The following is a 22,397-nucleotide window of genomic DNA, read 5'->3' as shown; positions in this document are numbered from 1 at the left end:
AAAGAATTAGTATTTATTTAATACATATTAATAAAATTATTCACATACAGGTGGATTTGATGCTGCCTCCGCACAGCATAGAACTTCCGGTTGCACTGTACAGCGGCTTCACATACAAATATAGACAGGGCAAAACGCTCAACTTACAGGCAAATGAATCCCACACGTTCGGCCTCCTCTGCTGCGGGGAAGACCCTCCTGCTGCGGCTGCCGCCCGGTTATAGTTACTCCTCAGCCGCAGGGGGCAGGCAGTAGCGATCGGTGCGTTGCGATACATTGATGCTGAGGAGCAACTGATGGGATCTGAAATCTCAGGCAGCAAATCGCAGCAAGAAGAAAAGAAAACTTTCCCGTGAAAAGCAAAAAAAGAAAATATATATTTGTACAAATCGGACCTATACGCGTGGCCCTCTACACAATGATCTAAGCGGTAACCAGAAGGTTTAGTGAGCTATACAGAAGTGGCGGCATCCCCTCCCCCCCGCCAAGGTCCGGAGGGGTGAGCGCCGCCCCTCTGGTCACCTCTCTCCATCTAAAGACAAAGTGCATCACTCTGAGACAGCCTCCCCCCACCAGCGCAAAATACAAACTCTGATATTTTTGTTTCTTTTTTGTTCGGTTTTTTTTTTTTTACAATAATTTAACCCAAATTTCTAATGATCTCAAGAATTGAGGAAAAAAAAAAAAAATATATAAAATAAAAAAATGAGGGTGGGGGGTTGATGTTAATACAGGTCGCTCAGTCCTGCCGTCTTCCTGGCTTTCTGCATCAGCGCCCGGAGCTGGAACTGTTTGCGGGACAAGAGACGGACGTGCTGGAAAACGGGAGAGATTGGTGAGTAAGCGGCTGGTAAAACGTATGCAGCACACAGTATTAGAAGATAGATAGACAGGACTTTGTCACCAGATTTTACTCTATTAAACTCCCAGCCTCCTCATGTGCTTTCAAGAATTCCTTCTTTTAGCTCAAATCTCACTTTTTTACCTATTAAAAAAAAATTCTCTTCCAAAGTCATGTGACAATGAGCAAAGAAGAGTCACATTTTGCCTGAGATAAGTCAAGTTTAGATGCTACATAAGGGCGTTTGAAGTGACACCCCCTATCTCCTGTTCTATAGCACCTAAAAACACTCTGCTGGTGTCATATTAATAATAAAAATCTCATCTTTTATATTGCATCAGGTTCTATGAGCTACACAACTGGATATAGAGGCAATTAATAAAAATGTTGGAAATGAGATCTGCAGAACCTGATGTAGTTTCTCTAGATCACTAGATCGGGTTATCTGATCTGAAAGATGCGATTTTTATCTTTAATATGGCACCAGCGGCATGTTTCTAGGTGCTATAAAACTGACGATAGGGCCATCTGAAGTGATACGCCCCCTGCCGCTTCCAATATTGACTCATTTCAGGCAAAATAGCACCTAGAAAGATGCTGCGGGTATCCTATTAACCCCTTGCTGCACCATGATGTTCCCCAATGTCAAGGTGTGGCAGTCGGTGTACAGAAGTGAATAGATCAGTTGCTCTATACAGGGACCCCCGTTATTGTGATTGCTGGTGGTCCCAGCTGTCAGACTTTGGAATCTTTCACTGTTATCTACGGATATTTTGGAATATCCTTGTATCCACGGCCTGAACAGAGAGTAATAGCCCGCAAAACTAAAGTCTGTATTTGCTTGTACAGTCTTGATATTGATGGCCTATTCATAGGGTATCAGATCCATGTGGGTCAGAACACTGGGAAGCAGAGATATAAATCAGATTGATTCCTGATGATGGACCGTCATGGATTTGATGCTAATGCCCTCTCCTATGGATCAGGACGCTGGAAAATCCCTTTAACATCTCACCTTGAGAAAGACGTCCAGATCTATGACTCCGCGCCTGAGCGCCTCTCCCAGGTAGAAGATGGTGTCCTCGATGGCGTTCTCCTCCGCGTACAGATTGAGGATCTGCTTGTAGAGCGGGGCGGTGGGTACGATCACCTCGTCTATGTCTCTGTACTCTGACTGGCTCTCCATCTTCTCCACCACCGCTCCCAGCTCCTCGTCTTTCTTCCTCAAGGTTTCGATGTTCTTATCCACTTCCGTCTGAGGGGAACAGTAGAAGAAATCTCACGTCACACTCAGAAAGCATCAAGTACAAGTCACTTGGTTATTGGGGGTTCATGTCCAGTTATTAGATACTATAAACCAATGAGGTCAGGGGGCAATAGACTTCCATCCTGATGATGGAGGAGTCTGGCTGGACGCATCCACAGCAATTTCTCTCACTATCCATGGGACAGTAGTTCAGCTTTTTGTAGAAATATGGCCACCCAGCTTTCTTAGATTGTGAATAGTCTCTGAGCCTATAAGGAGATGATCCCACCATGTGGTGCCCATATCTTACCACTTCCTGGTCCAGCCGGGTGACCATCTCCTCCAGCTTCTGGTGTCCCTTCTTCAGATCCTCCTCCGTGCGTTTCAGGGCGTTCAGCTCCGCCTGGGCCCGGTCTATTTCTTCCTTCATTCTCCATCTTAACTTGTCACTTACAGCAGAGATCAGCGAGGCCCGGATTGTGTCCTCACCAATGGTGCCGTCCCGTGCTGGACCTGAGGAGCCAAAACCCAACGTAGAAAAGTCAGTGTCTCAATAATTCGAGAATAATCCTGTGGATAGGGGATGACAATCTAAGTTGGTACAACCCCTTTAAGGTGCTTTACTACCCCAATGACTGACTAGGAAGCCCTAAAAGGAATCTCCTTAACATCCAAGGAAAGTTGTTTTCAGCCTCTCCCTGCCCTAAATGATAACAGGGAATATTAGCAACGCCCTAAACACAGCGAGACACTGATCTACACAGAAAGCGAAGGTGTGATAGCGGCTGCTGTAATCTTATCTCCGGGTACAATATCATCGGCGGTTTAGTTAAATCATCAACCCGGCTGTAAAAGGCATGAGGCGACCTCGCCCGTATCCGGGCACTGGGAGGATTGCATCACACGCCGTACACGCCACGAACACATGGCGCATATAGGAGGAGACGCATTCCCGGACATGCAGCCAGCGCCTGACCGCACAGGGAAGAGATAGATGGCACAATAGTGTATGTATCCTGTGTATGAGAGATAGGAGCTCCAATAGTGTATGTGACCCACACAGGGAAGTGTATGAGAGACAGGAGCTCCAATAGTGTATGTGACCACACAGGGTAAGAGACAGGAGCTCCAATAGTGTATGTGACCACACAGGGAAGTGTATGAGAGACAGGAGCTCCAATAGTGTATGTGACCACACAGGGAAGTGTATGAGAGACAGGAGCTCCAATAGTGTATGTGACCACACAGGGTAAGAGACAGGAGCTCCAATAGTGTATGTGACCACACAGGGTAAGAGATAGGAGCTCCAATAGTGTATGTGACCACACAGGGTAAGAGATAGGAGCTCCAATAGTGTATGTGACCACACAGGGTAAGAGATAGGAGCTCCAATAGTGTATGTGACCACACAGGGTAAGAGATAGGAGCTCCAATAGTGTATGTGACCACACAGGGTAAGAGACAGGAGCTCCAATAGTGTATGTGACCACACAGGGTAAGAGACAGGAGCTCCAATAGTGTATGTGACCACACAGGGTAAGAGATAGGAGCTCCAATAGTGTATGTGACCACACAGGGTAAGAGACAGGAGCTCCAATAGTGTATGTGACCACACAGGGTAAGAGACAGGAGCTCCAATAGTGTATGTGACCACACAGGGAAGTGTATGAGAGACAGGAGCTCCAATAGTGTATGTGACCACACAGGGTAAGAGACAGGAGCTCCAATAGTGTATGTGACCCGCACAGGGAAGTGTATGAGAGACAGGAGCTCCAATAGTGTATGTGACCACACAGGGAAGTGTATGAGAGACAGGAGCTCCAATAGTGTATGTGACCACACAGGGAAGTGTATGAGAGACAGGAGCTCCAATAGTGTATGTGACCGCACAGGGAAGTGTATGAGAGACAGGAGCTCCAATAGTGTATGTGACCCGCACAGGGAAGTGTATGGGAGATAGGAGCTCCAATAGTGTATGTGACCGCACAGGGTAAGAGACAGGAGCTCCAATAGTGTATGTGACCACACAGGGTAAGAGACAGGAGCTCCAATAGTGTATGTGACCACACAGGGTAAGAGACAGGAGCTCCAATAGTGTATGTGACCACACAGGGTAAGAGACAGGCGCTCCAATAGTGTATGTGACCACACAGGGTAAGAGACAGGAGCTCAAATAGTGTATGTGACCACACAGGGAAGTGTATGAGAGATAGGAGCTCCAATAGTGTATGTGACCGCACAGGGAAGTGTATGAGAGATAGGAGCTCCAATAGTGTATGTGACCACACAGGGAAGTGTATGAGAGACAGGCGCTCCAATAGTGTATGTGACCACACAGGGAAGTGTATGAGAGACAGGAGCTCCAATAGTGTATGTGACCACACAGGGAAGTGTATGAGAGACAGGAGCTCCAATAGTGTATGTGACCGCACAGGGAAGTGTATGAGAGACAGGAGCTCCAATAGTGTATGTGACCACACAGGGAAGTGTATGAGAGATAGGAGGTCCAATAGTGTATGTGACCACACAGGGTAAGAGACAGGAGCTCCAATAGTGTATGTGACCGCACAGGGAAGTGTATGAGAGACAGGAGCTCCAATAGTGTATGTGACCACACAGGGTAAGAGACAGGAGCTCCAATAGTGTATGTGACCCGCACAGGGAAGTGTATGAGAGACAGGAGCTCCAATAGTGTATGTGACCACACAGGGAAGTGTATGAGAGACAGGAGCTCCAATAGTGTATGTGACCCGCACAGGGAAGTGTATGAGAGACAGGAGCTCCAATAGTGTATGTGACCACACAGGGAAGTGTATGAGAGACAGGAGCTCCAATAGTGTATGTGACCACACAGGGAAGTGTATGAGAGACAGGAGGTCCAATAGTGTATGTGACCGCACAGGGAAGTGTATGAGAGACAGGAGCTCCAATAGTGTATGTGACCACACAGGGAAGTGTATGAGAGATAGGAGGTCCAATAGTGTATGTGACCACACAGGGAAGTGTATGAGAGACAGGAGCTCCAATAGTGTATGTGACCACACAGGGAAGTGTATGAGAGACAGGAGCTCCAATAGTGTATGTGACCACACAGGGAAGTGTATGAGAGACAGGAGCTCCAATAGTGTATGTGACCACACAGGGAAGTGTATGAGAGACAGGAGCTCCAATAGTGTATGTGACCGCACAGGGAAGTGTATGGGAGATAGGAGCTCCAATAGTGTATGTGACCACACAGGGTAAGAGATAGGAGCTCCAATAGTGTATGTGACCACACAGGGTAAGAGACAGGAGCTCCAATAGTGTATGTGACCGCACAGGGAAGTGTATGAGAGACAGGAGCTCCAATAGTGTATGTGACCCGCACAGGGAAGTGTATGGGAGATAGGAGCTCCAATAGTGTATGTGACCCGCACAGGGAAGTGTATGAGAGATAGGAGCTCCAATAGTGTATGTGACCACACAGGGTAAGAGATAGGAGCTCCAATAGTGTATGTGACCACACAGGGAAGTGTATGAGAGACAGGAGCTCCAATAGTGTATGTGACCACACAGGGAAGTGTATGAGAGACAGGAGCTCCAATAGTGTATGTGACCGCACAGGGAAGTGTATGAGAGACAGGAGCTCCAATAGTGTATGTGACCGCACAGGGAAGTGTATGAGAGATAGGAGCTCCAATAGTGTATGTGACCGCACAGGGAAGTGTATGAGAGACAGGAGCTCCAATACTGTATGTGACCCGCACAGGGAAGTGTATGGGAGATAGGAGCTCCAATAGTGTATGTGACCACACAGGGTAAGAGATAGGAGCTCCAATAGTGTATGTGATTACACAGGGAAGTGTATGAGAGACAGGAGCTCCAATAGTGTATGTGACCACACAGGGAAGTGTATGAGAGATAGGAGCTCCAATAGTGTATGTGACCCGCACAGGGAAGTGTATGAGAGATAGGAGCTCCAATAGTGTATGTATCCTGTGTATGAGAGATAGGAGCTCCAATAGTGTATGTGACCGCACAGGGTAAGAGATAGGAGCTCCAATAGTGTATGTGACCGCACAGGGAAGTGTATGAGAGACAGGAGCTCCAATAGTGTATTTGACCGCACAGGGTAAGAGATAGGAGCTCCAATAGTGTATGTGACCGCACAGGGTAAGAGATAGGAGCTCCAATAGTGTATGTATCCTGTGTATGAGAGATAGGAGCTCCAATAGTGTATGTGACCACACAGGGAAGTGTATGAGAGATAGGAGCTCCAATAGTGTATGTGACCACACAGGGAAGTGTATGAGAGATAGGAGCTCCAATAGTGTATGTGACCACACAGGGAAGTGTATGAGAGATAGGAGCTCCAATAGTGTATGTGACCACACAGGGAAGTGTATGAGAGATAGGAGCTCCAATAGTGTATGTGACCGCACAGGGAAGTGTATGAGAGATAGGAGCTCCAATAGTGTATGTGACCACACAGGGAAGTGTATGAGAGATAGGAGCTCCAATAGTGTATGTGACCACACAGGGAAGTGTATGAGAGATAGGAGCTCCAATAGTGTATGTGACCGCACAGGGAAGTGTATGAGAGATAGGAGCTCCAATAGTGTATGTGACCACACAGGGAAGTGTATGAGAGATAGGAGCTCCAATAGTGTATGTGACCACACAGGGAAGTGTATGAGAGATAGGAGCTCCAATAGTGTATGTGACCGCACAGGGAAGTGTATGAGAGATAGGAGCTCCAATAGTGTATGTGACCACACAGGGAAGTGTATGAGAGATAGGAGCTCCAATAGTGTATGTGACCACACAGGGAAGTGTATGAGAGATAGGAGCTCCAATAGTGTATGTGACCGCACAGGGAAGTGTATGAGAGATAGGAGCTCCAATAGTGTATGTGACCACACAGGGAAGTGTATGAGAGATAGGAGCTCCAATAGTGTATGTGACCACACAGGGAAGTGTATGAGAGACAGGAGCTCCAATAGTGTATGTGACCGCACAGGGAAGTGTATGAGAGACAGGAGCTCCAATAGTGTATGTGACCACACAGGGAAGTGTATGAGAGATAGGAGCTCCAATAGTGTATGTGACCACACAGGGAAGTGTATGAGAGACAGGAGCTCCAACAGTGTATGTGACCACACAGGGTAAGAGATAGGAGCTCCAATAGTGTATGTGACCACACAGGGAAGTGTATGGGAGACAGGAGCTCCAATAGTGTATGTGACCACACAGGGAAGTGTATGAGAGACAGGAGCTCCAATAGTGTATGTGACCACACAGGGAAGTGTATGAGAGACAGGAGCTCCAATAGTGTATGTGACCGCACAGGGAAGTGTATGAGAGACAGGAGCTCCAATAGTGTATGTGACCGCACAGGGAAGTGTATGAGAGACAGGAGCTCCAATAGTGTATGTGACCACACAGGGAAGTGTATGAGAGATAGGAGCTCCAATAGTGTATGTGACCACACAGGGAAGTGTATGAGAGATAGGAGCTCCAATAGTGTATGTGACCACACAGGGTAAGAGATAGGAGCTCCAATAGTGTATGTGACCGCACAGGGAAGTGTATGAGAGATAGGAGCTCCAATAGTGTATGTGACCACACAGGGTAAGAGATAGGAGCTCCAATAGTGTATGTGACCACACAGGGTAAGAGATAGGAGCTCCAATAGTGTATGTGACCGCACAGGGAAGTGTATGAGAGACAGGAGCTCCAATAGTGTATGTGACCACACAGGGAAGTGTATGAGAGACAGGAGCTCCAATAGTGTATGTGACCCGCACAGGGAAGTGTATGAGAGACAGGAGCTCCAATAGTGTATGTGACCGCACAGGGAAGTGTATGAGAGACAGGAGCTCCAATAGTGTATGTGACCCGCACAGGGAAGTGTATGGGAGATAGGAGCTCCAATAGTGTATGTGACCACACAGGGTAAGAGATAGGAGCTCCAATAGTGTATGTGACCGCACAGGGAAGTGTATGAGAGATAGGAGCTCCAATAGTGTATGTGACCACACAGGGTAAGAGATAGGAGCTCCAATAGTGTATGTGACCACACAGGGTAAGAGATAGGAGCTCCAATAGTGTATGTGACCACACAGGGAAGTGTATGAGAGACAGGAGCTCCAATAGTGTATGTGACCACACAGGGAAGTGTATGAGAGACAGGAGCTCCAATAGTGTATGTGACCGCACAGGGAAGTGTATGAGAGACAGGAGCTCCAATAGTGTATGTGACCGCACAGGGAAGTGTATGAGAGACAGGAGCTCCAATAGTGTATGTGACCCGCACAGGGAAGTGTATGAGAGACAGGAGCTCCAATAGTGTATGTGACCACACAGGGAAGTGTATGAGAGACAGGAGCTCCAATAGTGTATGTGACCACACAGGGAAGTGTATGAGAGACAGGAGCTCAAATAGTGTATGTGACCGCACAGGGAAGTGTATGAGAGACAGGAGCTCCAATAGTGTATGTGACCACACAGGGAAGTGTATGAGAGACAGGAGCTCCAATAGTGTATGTGACCCCCACAGGGAAGTGTATGAGAGGCAGGAGCTCCAATAGTGTATGTGACCACACAGGGTAAGAGACAGGAGCTCCAATAGTGTATGTGACCACACAGGGTAAGAGACAGGAGCTCCAATAGTGTATGTGATTACACAGGGAAGTGTATGAGAGACAGGAGCTCCAATAGTGTATGTGACCACACAGGGAAGTGTATGAGAGACAGGAGCTCCAATAGTGTACGTGACCACACAGGGAAGTGTATGAGAGACAGGAGCTCCAATAGTGTATGTGACCACACAGGGTAAGAGATAGGAGCTCCAATAGTGTATGTGACCACACAGGGTAAGAGATAGGAGCTCCAATAGTGTATGTGACCACACAGGGTAAGAGACAGGAGCTCCAATAGTGTATGTGACCACACAGGGTAAGAGATAGGAGCTCCAATAGTGTATGTGACCACACAGGGTAAGAGATAGGAGCTCCAATAGTGTATGTGACCACACAGGGTAAGAGATAGGAGCTCCAATAGTGTATGTGACCACACAGGGAAGTGTATGAGAGATGGGAGCTCCAATAGTGTATGTGACCGCACAGGGTAAGAGACAGGAGCTCCAATAGTGTATGTGACCGCACAGGGTAAGAGACAGGAGCTCCAATCGTGTATGTGACCACACAGGGTAAGAGACAGGAGCTCCAATAGTGTATGTGACCACACAGGGTAAGAGATAGGAGCTCCAATAGTGTATGTGACCACACAGGGTAAGAGATAGGAGCTCCAATAGTGTATGTGACCACACAGGGTAAGAGATAGGAGCTCCAATAGTGTATGTGACCACACAGGGTAAGAGATAGGAGCTCCAATAGTGTATGTATAAAGTGAGCTCACAGGGAATTGTATGAGAGATGTACAGGTAGATAGGTGCTCAGATAGTGAATGTATCCTGCATGTAACCTCACAGGGAAGCGTATGAGGGCTGTGCACATAGATAGGTGCTACGATAGTACATGTATCCTGGAGACCTCCTCCTGCACATAGATGGGTGCTCTAGCGGTGTATACATCCAGCATGTGAGCTGATGAGACCTCACTACCTGCCCTGGTCTTCTGCAGCGACTCCTCTATGAGTGAATGAGGTTTTATATTATATAACCTGTCTCCGTACAGCTAAAGGCGCTCGCTAGCTGTGACTGCAGTATAATACATACAGGTAGAGATTTCTGCAGCAGGAGATTATGTAACTACTCAGGCTGTAATTCCCTGTGGTGCCCACAACATGACCCCATAACATTTCCATTTTTATCTCCGCTCTTTGGGCTTTATGCCACCGGAGATGAAATCTGCCTTAACCTTTATAGCAAATGGAGTCAGATTACAATAAGCCTCATAGTACAGTATAAGAGACGGCGCTGGGCGACACAGGGTGGGTTTTATCACATCTAGGAGATCTACCCCTGACCTATTGTGTAAGGAGCCATAGGTACAATTTACACATGTTGTATCCCTGATCAAATGCTGCATGTGAATGAGGCTGCAGGGTGCACCCAGGACCTGGCTCTATTCACCCCCTCTGGCCCTTAGGGGCGCAGGTCACGCCTGCGATCCATTCACATGAAACACTTAAAGGGGGTAGCCACTAATACCTAATTTTACTAGGGTTAGTACAAAACCCTGATAGAGAATACAGGGGGATATTCATGTAACCCCCTGTGAAGTCATTACTGTGTGCTGTTTTGCGGGGAAGAAGGGAATCCTTGCATCATTTATGCACCCAGGTCGGTCCATGAAATTTGGCCAGCTCATGTTCTGCGATTCATGGACCCCAGTTGTGAGCTTCTAGCCCAAGGCTGAACCGTAGTGTAGCAGCACACCAGCACCGCATGTTGTTCCCACACTGATAGGCCAGAAGTAGTTAAGAAGCCTGGTTACACACTGAGCAATCAATAAGACTCAAGGATCAGTACTTGGCACTCAGTAACACTTGGCAGAAGATCAGAAGAACAGATGTAGATGGACACTGGACTTTACCCATTGCCTTCTGGGTACAAAATCCACGTATAACTAGATATTGATGTATTTACTGCTACACCAAATCTTGTATAGTTGTGCAAGACTAAAGGACAACAACTCTAATAATCACACAACTAAACAGGAGGATGGAACACTTCAACTCACATCATCCCCGATATATAAAAACATAGGAGTGCGGTGCCCTCTGGTGGCAAGAAAAACTAAATACTACCACTAATCTAACGGCGTGAGCATTAACATTCCAAAACTCTAGAAATCATTGCATCGATTCCAGCCCCAAATAGGAGAAAGAGCAACTTTCTCAACACTTTTAACAAATGCAAATACATTTTAACCCATGCAGGTTGGTTTCTTCTGAAAACCTTAAATCTGGGCTTTAGTATAGTTTAGTCTGGGCTTATATTGTGGCTGATGATTATTACTTACCAGAGCTGGTGACTTGAGGCTGGGATACAGGGGGCTGAGGAAACATCTGGGGGCCGGACGTTGGGGGATAGGGCCCACCTGCAGGATAGTAGCCAGGATACCCGCTAGGAATAGGGAGAGATAAAGAATCAATGCATACGGACTCGGCAAGGGCTGAATGTCTTCCACACCTGGTATTATGGGATGACACAATCCTAACTGACTGATACATATTTAGACCAATCTCAATCTTCCCTTCTATGACCTGGCATTCACTGTACCTTGGGTTAGACGGGTGACCTGCAGACGGGTAAGGGGGGATAGCACCCGGCATGTACGAGCCTGAAATACACAAGGAAAATTAGCAGCCATGGATAAATATTAGAGAAAATGAGATGTGACTGTAAATGGAGACGAGGCCGAACATAACAAGTCATGCGGAAAATCTGCATGAAAAACCACATACAAAACTTATGTTTTTTATGGGCTTTTTCATGCAGATGTGTCTACATTATTCATTGTCACATTTTTTTGTACAGATTTTCTGCATGCATTTTTTTTCCCCTCTTTTTTTCAAAACCCCTTTAGTCTTAGGGAATACTGCATGAAAACTGCACAGTGATGCAGATTTCCAATATAAATATTAATAATAAAAAAAAAAAATAGATGCAAAAATCTGCAAGGACGCACAAGAAAAGTGACACGATCATTATTTAATTATCCGTGCTGAAAAAAAGAATAATGCATCATCTGCATTACATTATTCCAATCACATTCACTTTAATGCTACGGTATTATGCTTCACATTTTATTAATAATAATTCCTTTATTTATATAGCGCCTAAAGGTTACGCAGCTGCACACACAGATTGCCAAATCAGTCCCTGTCCCCAATGGGGCTCACAATCTAATCAACCTACCAGTATGTTTTTGTGAGTGTGGGAGGAAACCGGAGGACCCGGAGGAAACCCACACAAACAAGGAGAGAACATACAAACTCTTTGCAGATGTTGACCTGTATGTTTTCTACATCAAAATCTGCACAGAAACCACAACGTGCGCAGATGCGAGCAGAATACAGACTGTCCGCACCGAATCTAACAAAATCGTGAAGAAAGCTGCAGTAAACCTGCCCTTAGTACATGTAGAGTCGCTCTGGATTATTTGGTGGATTTACAAAGATTGAAAAATAGAAATAAAGTGATGACCTGTTGGTGATTTGAAAATTGGCCACTCGGTCACTTCCCCTATACTTCCCATTGATTTTAGGTTACTGTAAGGACATGTTTAGATCTCAGGAAGTTTACCGACATACATGCTGAATGTGCCCAGAAACAGAGGCTCCTCTTGACCTTTCATCTGCTCGGTATAACCTCATATTCAGCAGGAAATATCTGAGAAGAAAGCCTAGTGGACTACACTACTATATCCTCCTGCTGGAAAAATAATAATTCCTTTATTTATATAGTGCACACAGATTACACAGCGCGGAAAATCAGTCCCTGTCCCTAACGGGGCTCCCAATCAAATCAACCTACCAGTATGTTTTGGAGTGTGGGAGGAAACCGGAGTACCCAGAGGAAACCCACGCAAACTTGGAGTGAACATACAAACTCTTTGCAGATGTTGACCTGGGTGGGACTTGAACCCAGGACCCCAGCGCTGCAATGGGCTAACTGCTGCTAACAACTGAGCCACCGTGCAGAAAGAATACCCATATAAGGACAAAGAAGTGTGTGTCTTATTGTAAAACGTCACTTTTATTAAACGTCACATTAAAAAAGAAAGTGTGTGTAGAACCATTGCTACAAATTGCTTTAGAGAATGGAATTTAAAAACACAGTAGAGTGGGCTCAATGGGTCAATGAGGGGTACCCACTCCCTATTAAAGTATCGCATTAGCATCATGCATGTAATCTAAGGTCTCTCGGGCACAGTTATGGCGTATGGACAGAGTGTCAGACTCCGCTGGATTTCCAGCATATGGGGTTGCTATTGGGTAGCTTGGTCTCGGGTGTGGTGACTGATATTCGCCTGACCACAATCCTCACAGGGATAATACTGCATAGGTTCAGATAGACATCTCACTGATATCCATGTATGAGAGTTGACGGACCAGTTGCTACTGTCCCCCTGTAAGTGTATATGGGTTGGCCATATACAGTGACCAGAGCCCTACACAGCAGGAGTCAGTGAGTAGATTGCGTACTGCTAGCCAAACTATGCCGTATCTGAGAGGTACATGCTAACTGATAGTATACTGTGGATTTGACTCAGAGCCTAACTGTACTGCTGATTAAAAAGAAGTTACACAAAAGCCCCCCGACATGTTACACCAGCAAGCTGGCTTCATCAGAGGTAGCCCACTCTACTGTGTTTTTAAATTCCATTCTCTAAAGCAATTTGTAGCAATGATTCTACACACACTTCTTTCTTTTTTAATTTGACGTTTAATAAAAGTGACGTTTTACAATAAGACACACACTTCTTTGTCCGGATATGGGTATTCTTTCTGCCAATGGCAGCTTTACGTCCGTCTGTGTAATAACCCTGCCGTGACAACTGGTCCATTTTTTGTAATATAATTTATCCCTATACATAAAGTATAAATAAGAAGTATACATTCAGCACCATGGCCTCTGCAGAATGGATTCACTATTCAAAAACACTGCCTGTTTTTAGGGGTAGATGGAAAGGAGGCCGCACCTCTCTTTATGAGCATTGAGAGGGATGTGCCGCTGCCCCGTGTAAAGGACACATTTGGAATCCTCCCAACATATCCCTACAAAAAACAGAAAAAGTGGGATTTTTTTATTTTTTTTTGCAGTGACCCCAAAGCAGGGCACACATCTAAAAAGTCAAGACAAACCATTTGGATGTCCTTTTTTTTGTTTTAATTAAACATTTTTATTAAAGCTTTTTTTAAGTTTATTTGGATGTTCTTTCATTTATGATTTTTGGAGGAATTAAGGGCAGATCTGTAGTTGGGACACTATTTCAATGCAGTGCTGAAACCCCTTGTTGTCACACAGAGATTTGCCTAAATACAGTTATAACAGACCTACCATCCATAAGTACTATGTCACTATATAACAGGGGTGGCGAACCTATGGCACAGGTGTCAGAGGTGGCACTCGGAGCACTCTCTGTGGGCACCCAGGCCATCACCTCTGCACAGTTTCCAGACAGGACTCAAAGCCTTCTCCTGCAGTTCCTTGGCCACCCAGGATGTGCTTTGATCAGTGCTAAAGCTACACATAGTTAGCTGCCCTGGACTACAGGAGGAGCAAGGAGGTGCAGACAAGGCTGGGTTATTATTGGAGCTCCTGCTATGGGCCCCACAATTCTTCCTCTTCAGGGTACCCTGGAAGGAAGCTACAATGATAATATGAAGTTCTCCTCTTGCTTTCAACTGCATTGGTGTCCTCAGGATGCCAATACAATTAAAAACCGTGACAAAACAAGTTACTGCTTAAATTGCCACGTTGGCACTTTCTATTTAAATTAGTGGGTTTGATTGTAGTTTGGGCACTCGGTCTCAAAAAGGTTCTCCATCACTGTCATATAACATGGAAATACAGGAGCACTAAACCACAAGCATAGACAATACAGAGAAGTGCACTGACCATGGTTGAGGCTGCAGAAGACAATAGAGAGCAGACCCCCAGCAACTTCTCACTGGATTACCTATCGATTTGGGTTAAATGTGATAAATGAACGTATTTGGGACCCTTACCCCCACCTAAGGCATTAGAGCAGTATTCCCCATCCAGCTGACAGAAATGTATCCTTATCTCTGGGTATACACCGCATACGTATATGACACTCACTGTTGGGAGGTCCGGTGGCCGGGTACATGTATGGAGCAGGTGCAGAGGATCGAGAGAAAACTGGTGGCTCCTCTCCAAATACAACAATCAGGATCTGGATTAAGCCCAGCAGGTCGGACGGAGGCTGTGGAGAGAGAATAAGCGGTGACTACACTGTGATACCTTCTGTACTCATCTCTGTCCTGTAGCCTCCAGCACATTCTCATTCAGCTGCGATCTGCTGCGTTGTCACATTGTGCTGCATTTCAGCCGTGAACAGTGCAGCATGAAGCATATAGCAAACATATAAACTATAAACCCGGGATGTATCACAACTGGGAGGCTTGGATGGAGAAGGGGGTATATTATATGTAAAGGAGGTGATGGATAGATTTTACCATCAATACCACTGATCCGACTGGGTCCAATAACTGATCGGCTTACATGGAGCTTGTATAGGACAAACCTGCATTACCCTGCACAGCCACTATGGAGTACAAAGTAGACAGGGATCAGGTGTATAGAGAAAAGTGACCAGGAAAAGGCTCTTTATTATCAGGAGAGAGACCCCCAATGACCCAGGGCAGCCCACAGCATCATCCTATGTATCGGGTGATGATATCCAGGTGAAGGTAGGACGCCCCCTGCAGGCCAGTGTACTCACATGTTTCCATTCGTGCAGATACGGGAGGTATATCTTGCCGTTAGCGTCTACGTGTTTTCCGGTTTTTATGGTCATCGTACTCGTAGGTTTGACAAAGCAGATTGGGGGGTTGTACGGGTAGGTGTCCAGCAGCCACAGACATATAGGGATGTTGTATGTGTTACCTGAATATTAATTAATGACAGATTATGATGGATGATTTATCAATGGGGATTTATAGCAGTGATCAGTAACCTGCGGCTCTCAAACTGTTGTGTGACTAGAACTCCCAGCAGCCTCAGGTTAGGAGTTGTAGTTGTGTTCCCAAGTTGTAGTTGTTTTTTTGCAATTTGGCAGCCACAGGTTAAACAGTCAATAATATACAACAAAAGATATTTCCAGTTATATGAATGACCCCCCCTCCTATACATAAGTGCATTGTGCTTGTAAATTTTTGGAGGTGCTGGATGAAGCTCAGACAGTAGGTAGCAGTAGAGAGACACTTACCTTTATAAGGTACAGGAATAGTGCCCGAGAGGCTGAGGAGCTCTCTGCAGCTGCCATCATTGAACACTGGAGAAAAATACAGATATCAATTAGTCGCAACCTCAACACCAGAAGCAACACCCTAAATAATCTCCTATCTAATGGTGTCACAGGATATCAGTCTGTGGTGTTATGGATCCCATAGGCTAGTCCAGAGAGCTGAGAAAATGTGCAGCTGCTTCTCCCTCCTCCCCCGCCCCAGTGACAGCTGATGGATCATGGGACCCCTGTTCCCTGACAGACAAGATGGGCAGCAATATTGTCCGAGATATTGGTGAAGCCAAATACTATATATCATTTAGTAAGCAATTTATCAATCCTTGTTCGATGAAAACACATTACATTCAACATCTCTGCTTGCAGGCGCTGAATGAGAAGCTCTGACAACTAACCTTATTCCAACCTAATATCACAGCTGAAAGTTTGTTACATTGCATCAGTTAAGACAGGTAGATGAGACATTTTGGAATCCAGGCTGACATATATGACCTACGCTGACACACTTTACCAAACTACCACTGCAGGATAGCATAGAAGGGGTTTCCTACCAATTTATAGCATCTCTCTAATCCAAGACTAGAAAATAACCAGTATTGAAGGGGTTGTCCCAAAAGATACCTTTCCTCTACTCACACGATAGATAATATGTAACTGACTGTAAGTGACTGACTGATTGTAAGGGGTCGGACTGCCGAGACCCCCAGCAACCGTAAGAGAGGGGGTCCCTGCACGGCTAATGTGAATAGTGTGGGTTGTGTACATGTGTGACCACCATTACATTCACTTCTATGGGACAGACAGAGCTGCATCAATTCCACAAAAGTGAATGCAAGGGAAGCTACATATTTGCTCCATACTCCATGCATACAGGACACCCTGGAACCTCGAGTTTTCCTAAACACTGGTGGGAAGGGGGGTTTATAGAAGTCTCCTTCCACCTTGTGCAGGTGACAATGTGGTCTCTTATGTCCTTTTATAGAAGGCTGTGCTGTTATGTAATGCAGAGGGCCTGCTCCTGTCCTGACAAGCAGGTCAAGGAGCTATTCCTATTGGATAACTATGCAGATAACTGCTTGTGGGGGGAGGGGGGGGGGTGACTAAGAACGGACATTCTGAAAAGCAGGTGGCGCTATAACATGTTTAGAAACAAAACTAAAATTTTTATTTATGTACTAGTTGGGGGCTTCTTTACTGCCGAAAAATTATCAATACTAGAACAAGCGCTTCCATTAACCAACGCAAGGTTCTCCTTTTGTAAAAGGTGACATCTGAGTGCGATGGAGGGATAAAAAAAGCAGCAGAGAAAGTGGAAGGAGGATAAGAGAGTCTTTGTGATTGGGTATGAATGAAGATGATGAGATCACAGGCAGCGGCTGCTCTTTGTCATAGGTGACACTGAGTCATCTGCTGGGACTGAACACCACACAGAGACCACGTTGTCCTACACACAGAGCAGGTCTCTGGTGCTGCACCTCCCCCTCCATAGGATCACATCACTTTCCTGCCTGCGGGGGCATCCTGGAGCTGGGGGTGACGTCACCTCTCTAGTAAATCTAACCCCGCACGACTCTCACCACAGACCCATCACCTACCATAGTTGTCAGGTAATGGCTTGAGGTCTCTGTAGAGTCCGATGACATTCATGATCTCCCGCACTGACAGGTCTCTGTACTTGTACTGAAACAAAGCAGAAAAATATCATTGTAACTGATCATTCTCATAGAAAACTGGAAACATATGAATCAGACACATTCTTTTAAAAGAATCTTTTATAGGATAGACCTTACGATCAGTCAAAGCCCAACACTTGGTCTCCCAACGGATCATAAGAGAAGGGAAACAGCTCCATTGCTGGCGTAGTGGACGGGCAGTGTTACTGCAGTCCAGTTACCACTGAATTGAGCAGACGCTAAGCTGAAGTTAGCAGAATGGCCACTATCAAGACAATGGAGCTGTTCTTCTGACTCCCTAGGGATAGGTCATCAATATTAATAGTGTTTTAAACCTCCTTATATATCAGTGCTTTGTATATCTCATCAACTGAACGGACATGGCGGAACATGATAAAATACTGTGTGTCTGAAACCACCACTAGAGGGAGCTCTTGGTATACAATGTGTACAGAGTAAATAACAGATTAAGGTAATAGGGGCTGTAGTCCCATTCATCATAAAACATATGTACATTGTATATGACATCATTACATACGGACCAATTGGAGAGGTACTGCTGGAGCCCGAGGGCCCCAACAGCGAGGCAAGTATATAGCTGGAAGGGTTCACTAACTCAGATTATGTGTTATCCGCTCTTGTATACAGTGACACCTTCTATTTCCTGGGACTCCATTATTTAAGGGGTTTTCCCACGGGATATGGCTTAACTTGCTGATTAATGGGAGTCTTAGTGATGAAACCCCCCCACAGATCTCGAAAACGAAGGGTCCGATCGGTCCCAACAGACCCCTCATTTTCGTGATCTGTGGGGGGACTCATCACTGAGACCCCCACTGATCAGCAAGTTAGGTCCTATCTTGTGGATAGGGCCTTATTTCTGTTTGTGGGACAACCCCTTTAAGGGAGAGGTGATATGGTGAGGTCAGAGGTAACAGTGTGATGTCATCAGTATGGAAAGTCAATGTAATGTGCAGCCTGATCCGTCAGGTATGACTTCCTGGTCACATGGGCTGGAGATACCACCGTGCAGTGACATCACCGTGACTCACCGCTGTCAGCACATGATTAGGTGACATATTACTAGACTTAAAGGGACAGTAACTTATAATACAGAAATGCAGTGTGACGCATACATGTACAGTACAGTCATGTAGAGACCAGTGTATGAGGTCTGCAGATTATACCAGGAAGGAGATGATGGAGAAAGATCTGGGGGAAGAAGGGACAAGGCAGAGATAAAGGGGGCAGGGGGGGGAATGGAGATCCAGGTAAGAGAACAGGACAGAGACGTGGGGATGAGAGTGCAGCAGAGATAAATCCAGGGAATGAGGACAGAGATGGAACCAAGGAGAGGGGGTGGGGGGGGGTTGACTAGGACAGAGTTAAAACCAATGCGGGACAGAGGATGTGGATCAAATCAATGAAAGGGGGTGTCAGAGATTGAACCAAGGGGTTGCGAGGACAGTGGTCGGTTTGGGGCAGATGACGTGCGAGGACAGCGGTCGATTGGGGCATGTGAAGATGGAAATCAATCCTGGGGAGGACCAAGACTGTAATGAATCCAAGGGGGACGAGGACAGGGACAGAGATCCAGGGGGAATGAGGACTGAGATCCAGGGGGGAAGGGAGGGCGAGGACAGAGACGGAGATCCAGAGGATGAGGATCTGGTGTAGGGGGATCAGAGATCCAGATCTGGGGTGTAGGAGGACAGAGATCGGGGAGGGGGAGGGGGGGGTTGGACCAGGACAGAGATCCAAGGGGGGGGGGGGCAAGGACACAGATCCAAGGGGGGGACCATGAAAGAGATCCAAGGGGGGGACCATGAAAGAGATCCAAGGGGGGGACCATGAAAGAGATCCAAGGGGGCGACCATGAACGAGATCCAAAGGGGGGGGGGACCAGGAAAGAGATCCAAGGGGGGGGGGAACCATGAAAGAGATCCAAGGGGGGGGGGAACCATGAAAGAGATCCAAAGGGAGGGGGGGACCAGGAAAGAGATCCAAGGGGGGGGGGGGGCGCCAGGACAGAGATCCAAGGGGGGGGGGACAAGGACAGAGATCCAAGGGGTGGGGGGGACCAGGACAGAGATCCAAGGGGTGGGGGGGACCAGGACAGAGATCCAAGGGGTGGGGGGGACCAGGACAGAGATCCAAGGGGGGGGGGGGACCAGGACAGAGATCCAAGGGGGGGGGGGGACAAGGACAGAGATCCAAGGGGTGGGGGGACCAGGACAGAGATCCAAGGGGGGGGGGGGACCAGGACAGAGATCCAAGGGGGGGGGGGACCAGGACAGAGATCCAAGGGGTGGGGGGACCAGGACAGAGATCCAAGGGGGGGGGGGACCAGGACAGAGATCCAAGGGGGGGGGACCAGGACAGAGATCCAAGGGGGGGGGGGGGGGACAAGGACAGAGATCCAAGGGGTGGGGGGACCAGGACAGAGATCCAAGGGGGGGGAGGACCAGGACAGAGATCCAAGGGGGGGGAGGACCAGGACAGAGATCCAAGGGGGGGGGGGGGGGGACCAGGACAGAGATCCAAGGGGTGGGGGGACAAGGACAGAGATCCAAGGGGGGGGGACCAGGACAGAGATCCAAGGGGGGGGGGGGACCAGGACAGAGATCCAAGGGGGGGGGGGGGGCAAGGACAGAGATCCAAGGGGTGGGGGGACCAGGAAAGAGATCCAAGGGGGGGGGGGGGGGACAAGGACAGAGATCCAAGGGGTGGGGGGACCAGGACAGAGATCCAAGGGGGGGGGGGGACCAGGACAGAGATCCAAGGGGGGGGGGACCAGGACAGAGATCCAAGGGGGGGGGGGGGGGGGACCAGGACAGAGATCCAAGGGGGGGGGGGGGGGACCAGGACAGAGATCCAAGGGGGGGGGGGACCAGGACAGAGATCCAAGGGGGGGGGGACCAGGACAGAGATCCAAGGGGGGGGGGACCAGGACAGAGATCCAAGGGGGGGGGGGACCAGGACAGAGATCCAAGGGGGGGGGGGACCAGGACAGAGATCCAGGGGGGGGGACCAGGACAGAGATCCAAGGGGGTGGGGGGACCAGGACAGAGATCCAAGGGGGGGGGGGGACCAGGACAGAGATCCAAGGGGGGGGGGGGGACCAGGACAGAGATCCAAGGGGGGGGGGGGACCAGGACAGAGATCCAAGGGGTGGGGGGACAAGGACAGAGATCCAAGGGGGGGGGGGGGGACCAGGACAGAGATCCAGGGGGGGGGGACCTGGACAGAGATCCAAGGGGGGGGGGGGGGCCAGGACAGAGATCCAGGGGGGGGGGGACCTGGACAGAGATCCAGGGGATGAGGTCGGGGATCTGGTATAAGGGGATCAGAGATGCAGCACACAGCACAGGGGCTGTTATTCAGCACAGGGGCTATTATCCTGGGTGGTCTGGGAGGTACCATTCCCCGTGGGGGAGGGGCCTCAGAGTGACAGGGTCTCTCCAGGGCGGGTGTAATTCTGGTGACCCGCTTGTGGGCGGCGCCAGTCTCACCTTGCTCAGCATCTTCTTGAGCTGGGCCTCTGACACCGCCATGGTGAGGAGTGTCCCGCCGGCCGCTCCCTTACAATCCCCGTTCACCCTCCGTCTCCTCTCCCGACTTCCAGAACCAAACCCAGTAAAGCCGGAAATCCAGCTGTCCGCACTGCGACTTCCGCTTCTGGCACGTACGTCACTTCCCTGGATACAGCAGTGTGTTACCATGGCGACCTTAGTCCGCGCTGCAGGCGCCATATTGGATAAGGGCAAGTCTCCCTGACTGCTGGATTTTACTGGTTAATTCCATAAATTATGTATAAATCTGCGAGATATTTCCCTGCATCCCCACTTTATAACATAGATTATTCATGGTTAATTTCAGTAACACTCATCATTTCCAGATAGCAGTGCAGATGGCTGCATAACTTGTCATACAGTGATGTCTCAGGCAGAGATGTGATTACCAGAGCCGTCTCAGGAGACAGCGAGTCTTGTCATAAGACGACAGTAAAAGATCTCTGCCCTCACTTAATAAAGGTTTTCAGTGTCTACTTTAGGGCGAAATATGATTGGCTGCTGACACCCCTCTATGACACAGACATATTATCCGTACCGTAACAATATATACGGCTAGCATCCATTGGGGAGATATGGGCGTTCATCTGAGTGCTCGTATTTCCCACCTAAGGGTTTATTCACACACAAGTAATGGGGACTGATATTTGGCCGCTCCATTGGTGGCCACGTCTCCGTCCCCATTGACGTCTGTGGTGCCGGTCACTGTGCAGGGAACACATGTTTGTCTGTGACCTCGCACGGTCAAATATAGGACACTCTGCCGTGTTATGGCACCAGCCGTTACTTCTCTATAAAGAGGGTGAGCGTGCAGTTGTATGTTGCGCCACCCTTCACGTGTACGAGCCGCGCAGCAGGTCCTGTCTTTAGACCGTGTTGTGGCACAGCAGAGGGACGCGGTGAGGAGCCCTCACTCCCTCTCCATGTGCTACACACAGGTCACTGCCCCGATGAGTACACGGCTGTGTGCAAGGAGCCTCAATTGGTGACTTTTTGCCCAATTCGAGCTTGACACATGAATTCTCCAACATTTGGCACAATTGAAGAGAAAAAACATCACATGACCAGGGATATAACATGCCTTGCACCTGTGTGATATCACATAACCAGGGATATAACATGCCT

The 22,397-nt window shown here is 47.9% G+C and overlaps 1 protein-coding gene across 1 annotated transcript; it reads right to left on the bottom strand.

Moving 5' to 3' along the window:
• Window positions 1-21,383, bottom strand: TSG101 (tumor susceptibility 101). Its single transcript, XM_072118960.1, has 10 exons — window positions 21,213-21,383; window positions 17,623-17,707; window positions 15,992-16,057; window positions 15,506-15,669; window positions 14,863-14,986; window positions 11,314-11,374; window positions 11,054-11,157; window positions 2,398-2,600; window positions 1,857-2,096; window positions 1-815 (listed from the first exon to the last, which is right to left on the bottom strand). Exons 1-10 carry the CDS (start codon window positions 21,252-21,254, stop codon window positions 726-728), a joined length of 1,179 nt encoding a protein of 392 aa, XP_071975061.1. The 5' UTR covers window positions 21,255-21,383; the 3' UTR covers window positions 1-725.
• Window positions 21,384-22,397: the final 1,014 nt, after the last annotated feature.

The sequence above is a fragment of the Engystomops pustulosus genome, chromosome 7 (assembly GCF_040894005.1).
Source record: "Engystomops pustulosus chromosome 7, aEngPut4.maternal, whole genome shotgun sequence".
NCBI classification, from domain to species: domain Eukaryota; kingdom Metazoa; phylum Chordata; class Amphibia; order Anura; family Leptodactylidae; genus Engystomops; species Engystomops pustulosus.
The sequence above is the reverse complement of the archived record's forward strand: the minus strand, read 5'-3'. Positions and strand labels throughout refer to the sequence as shown.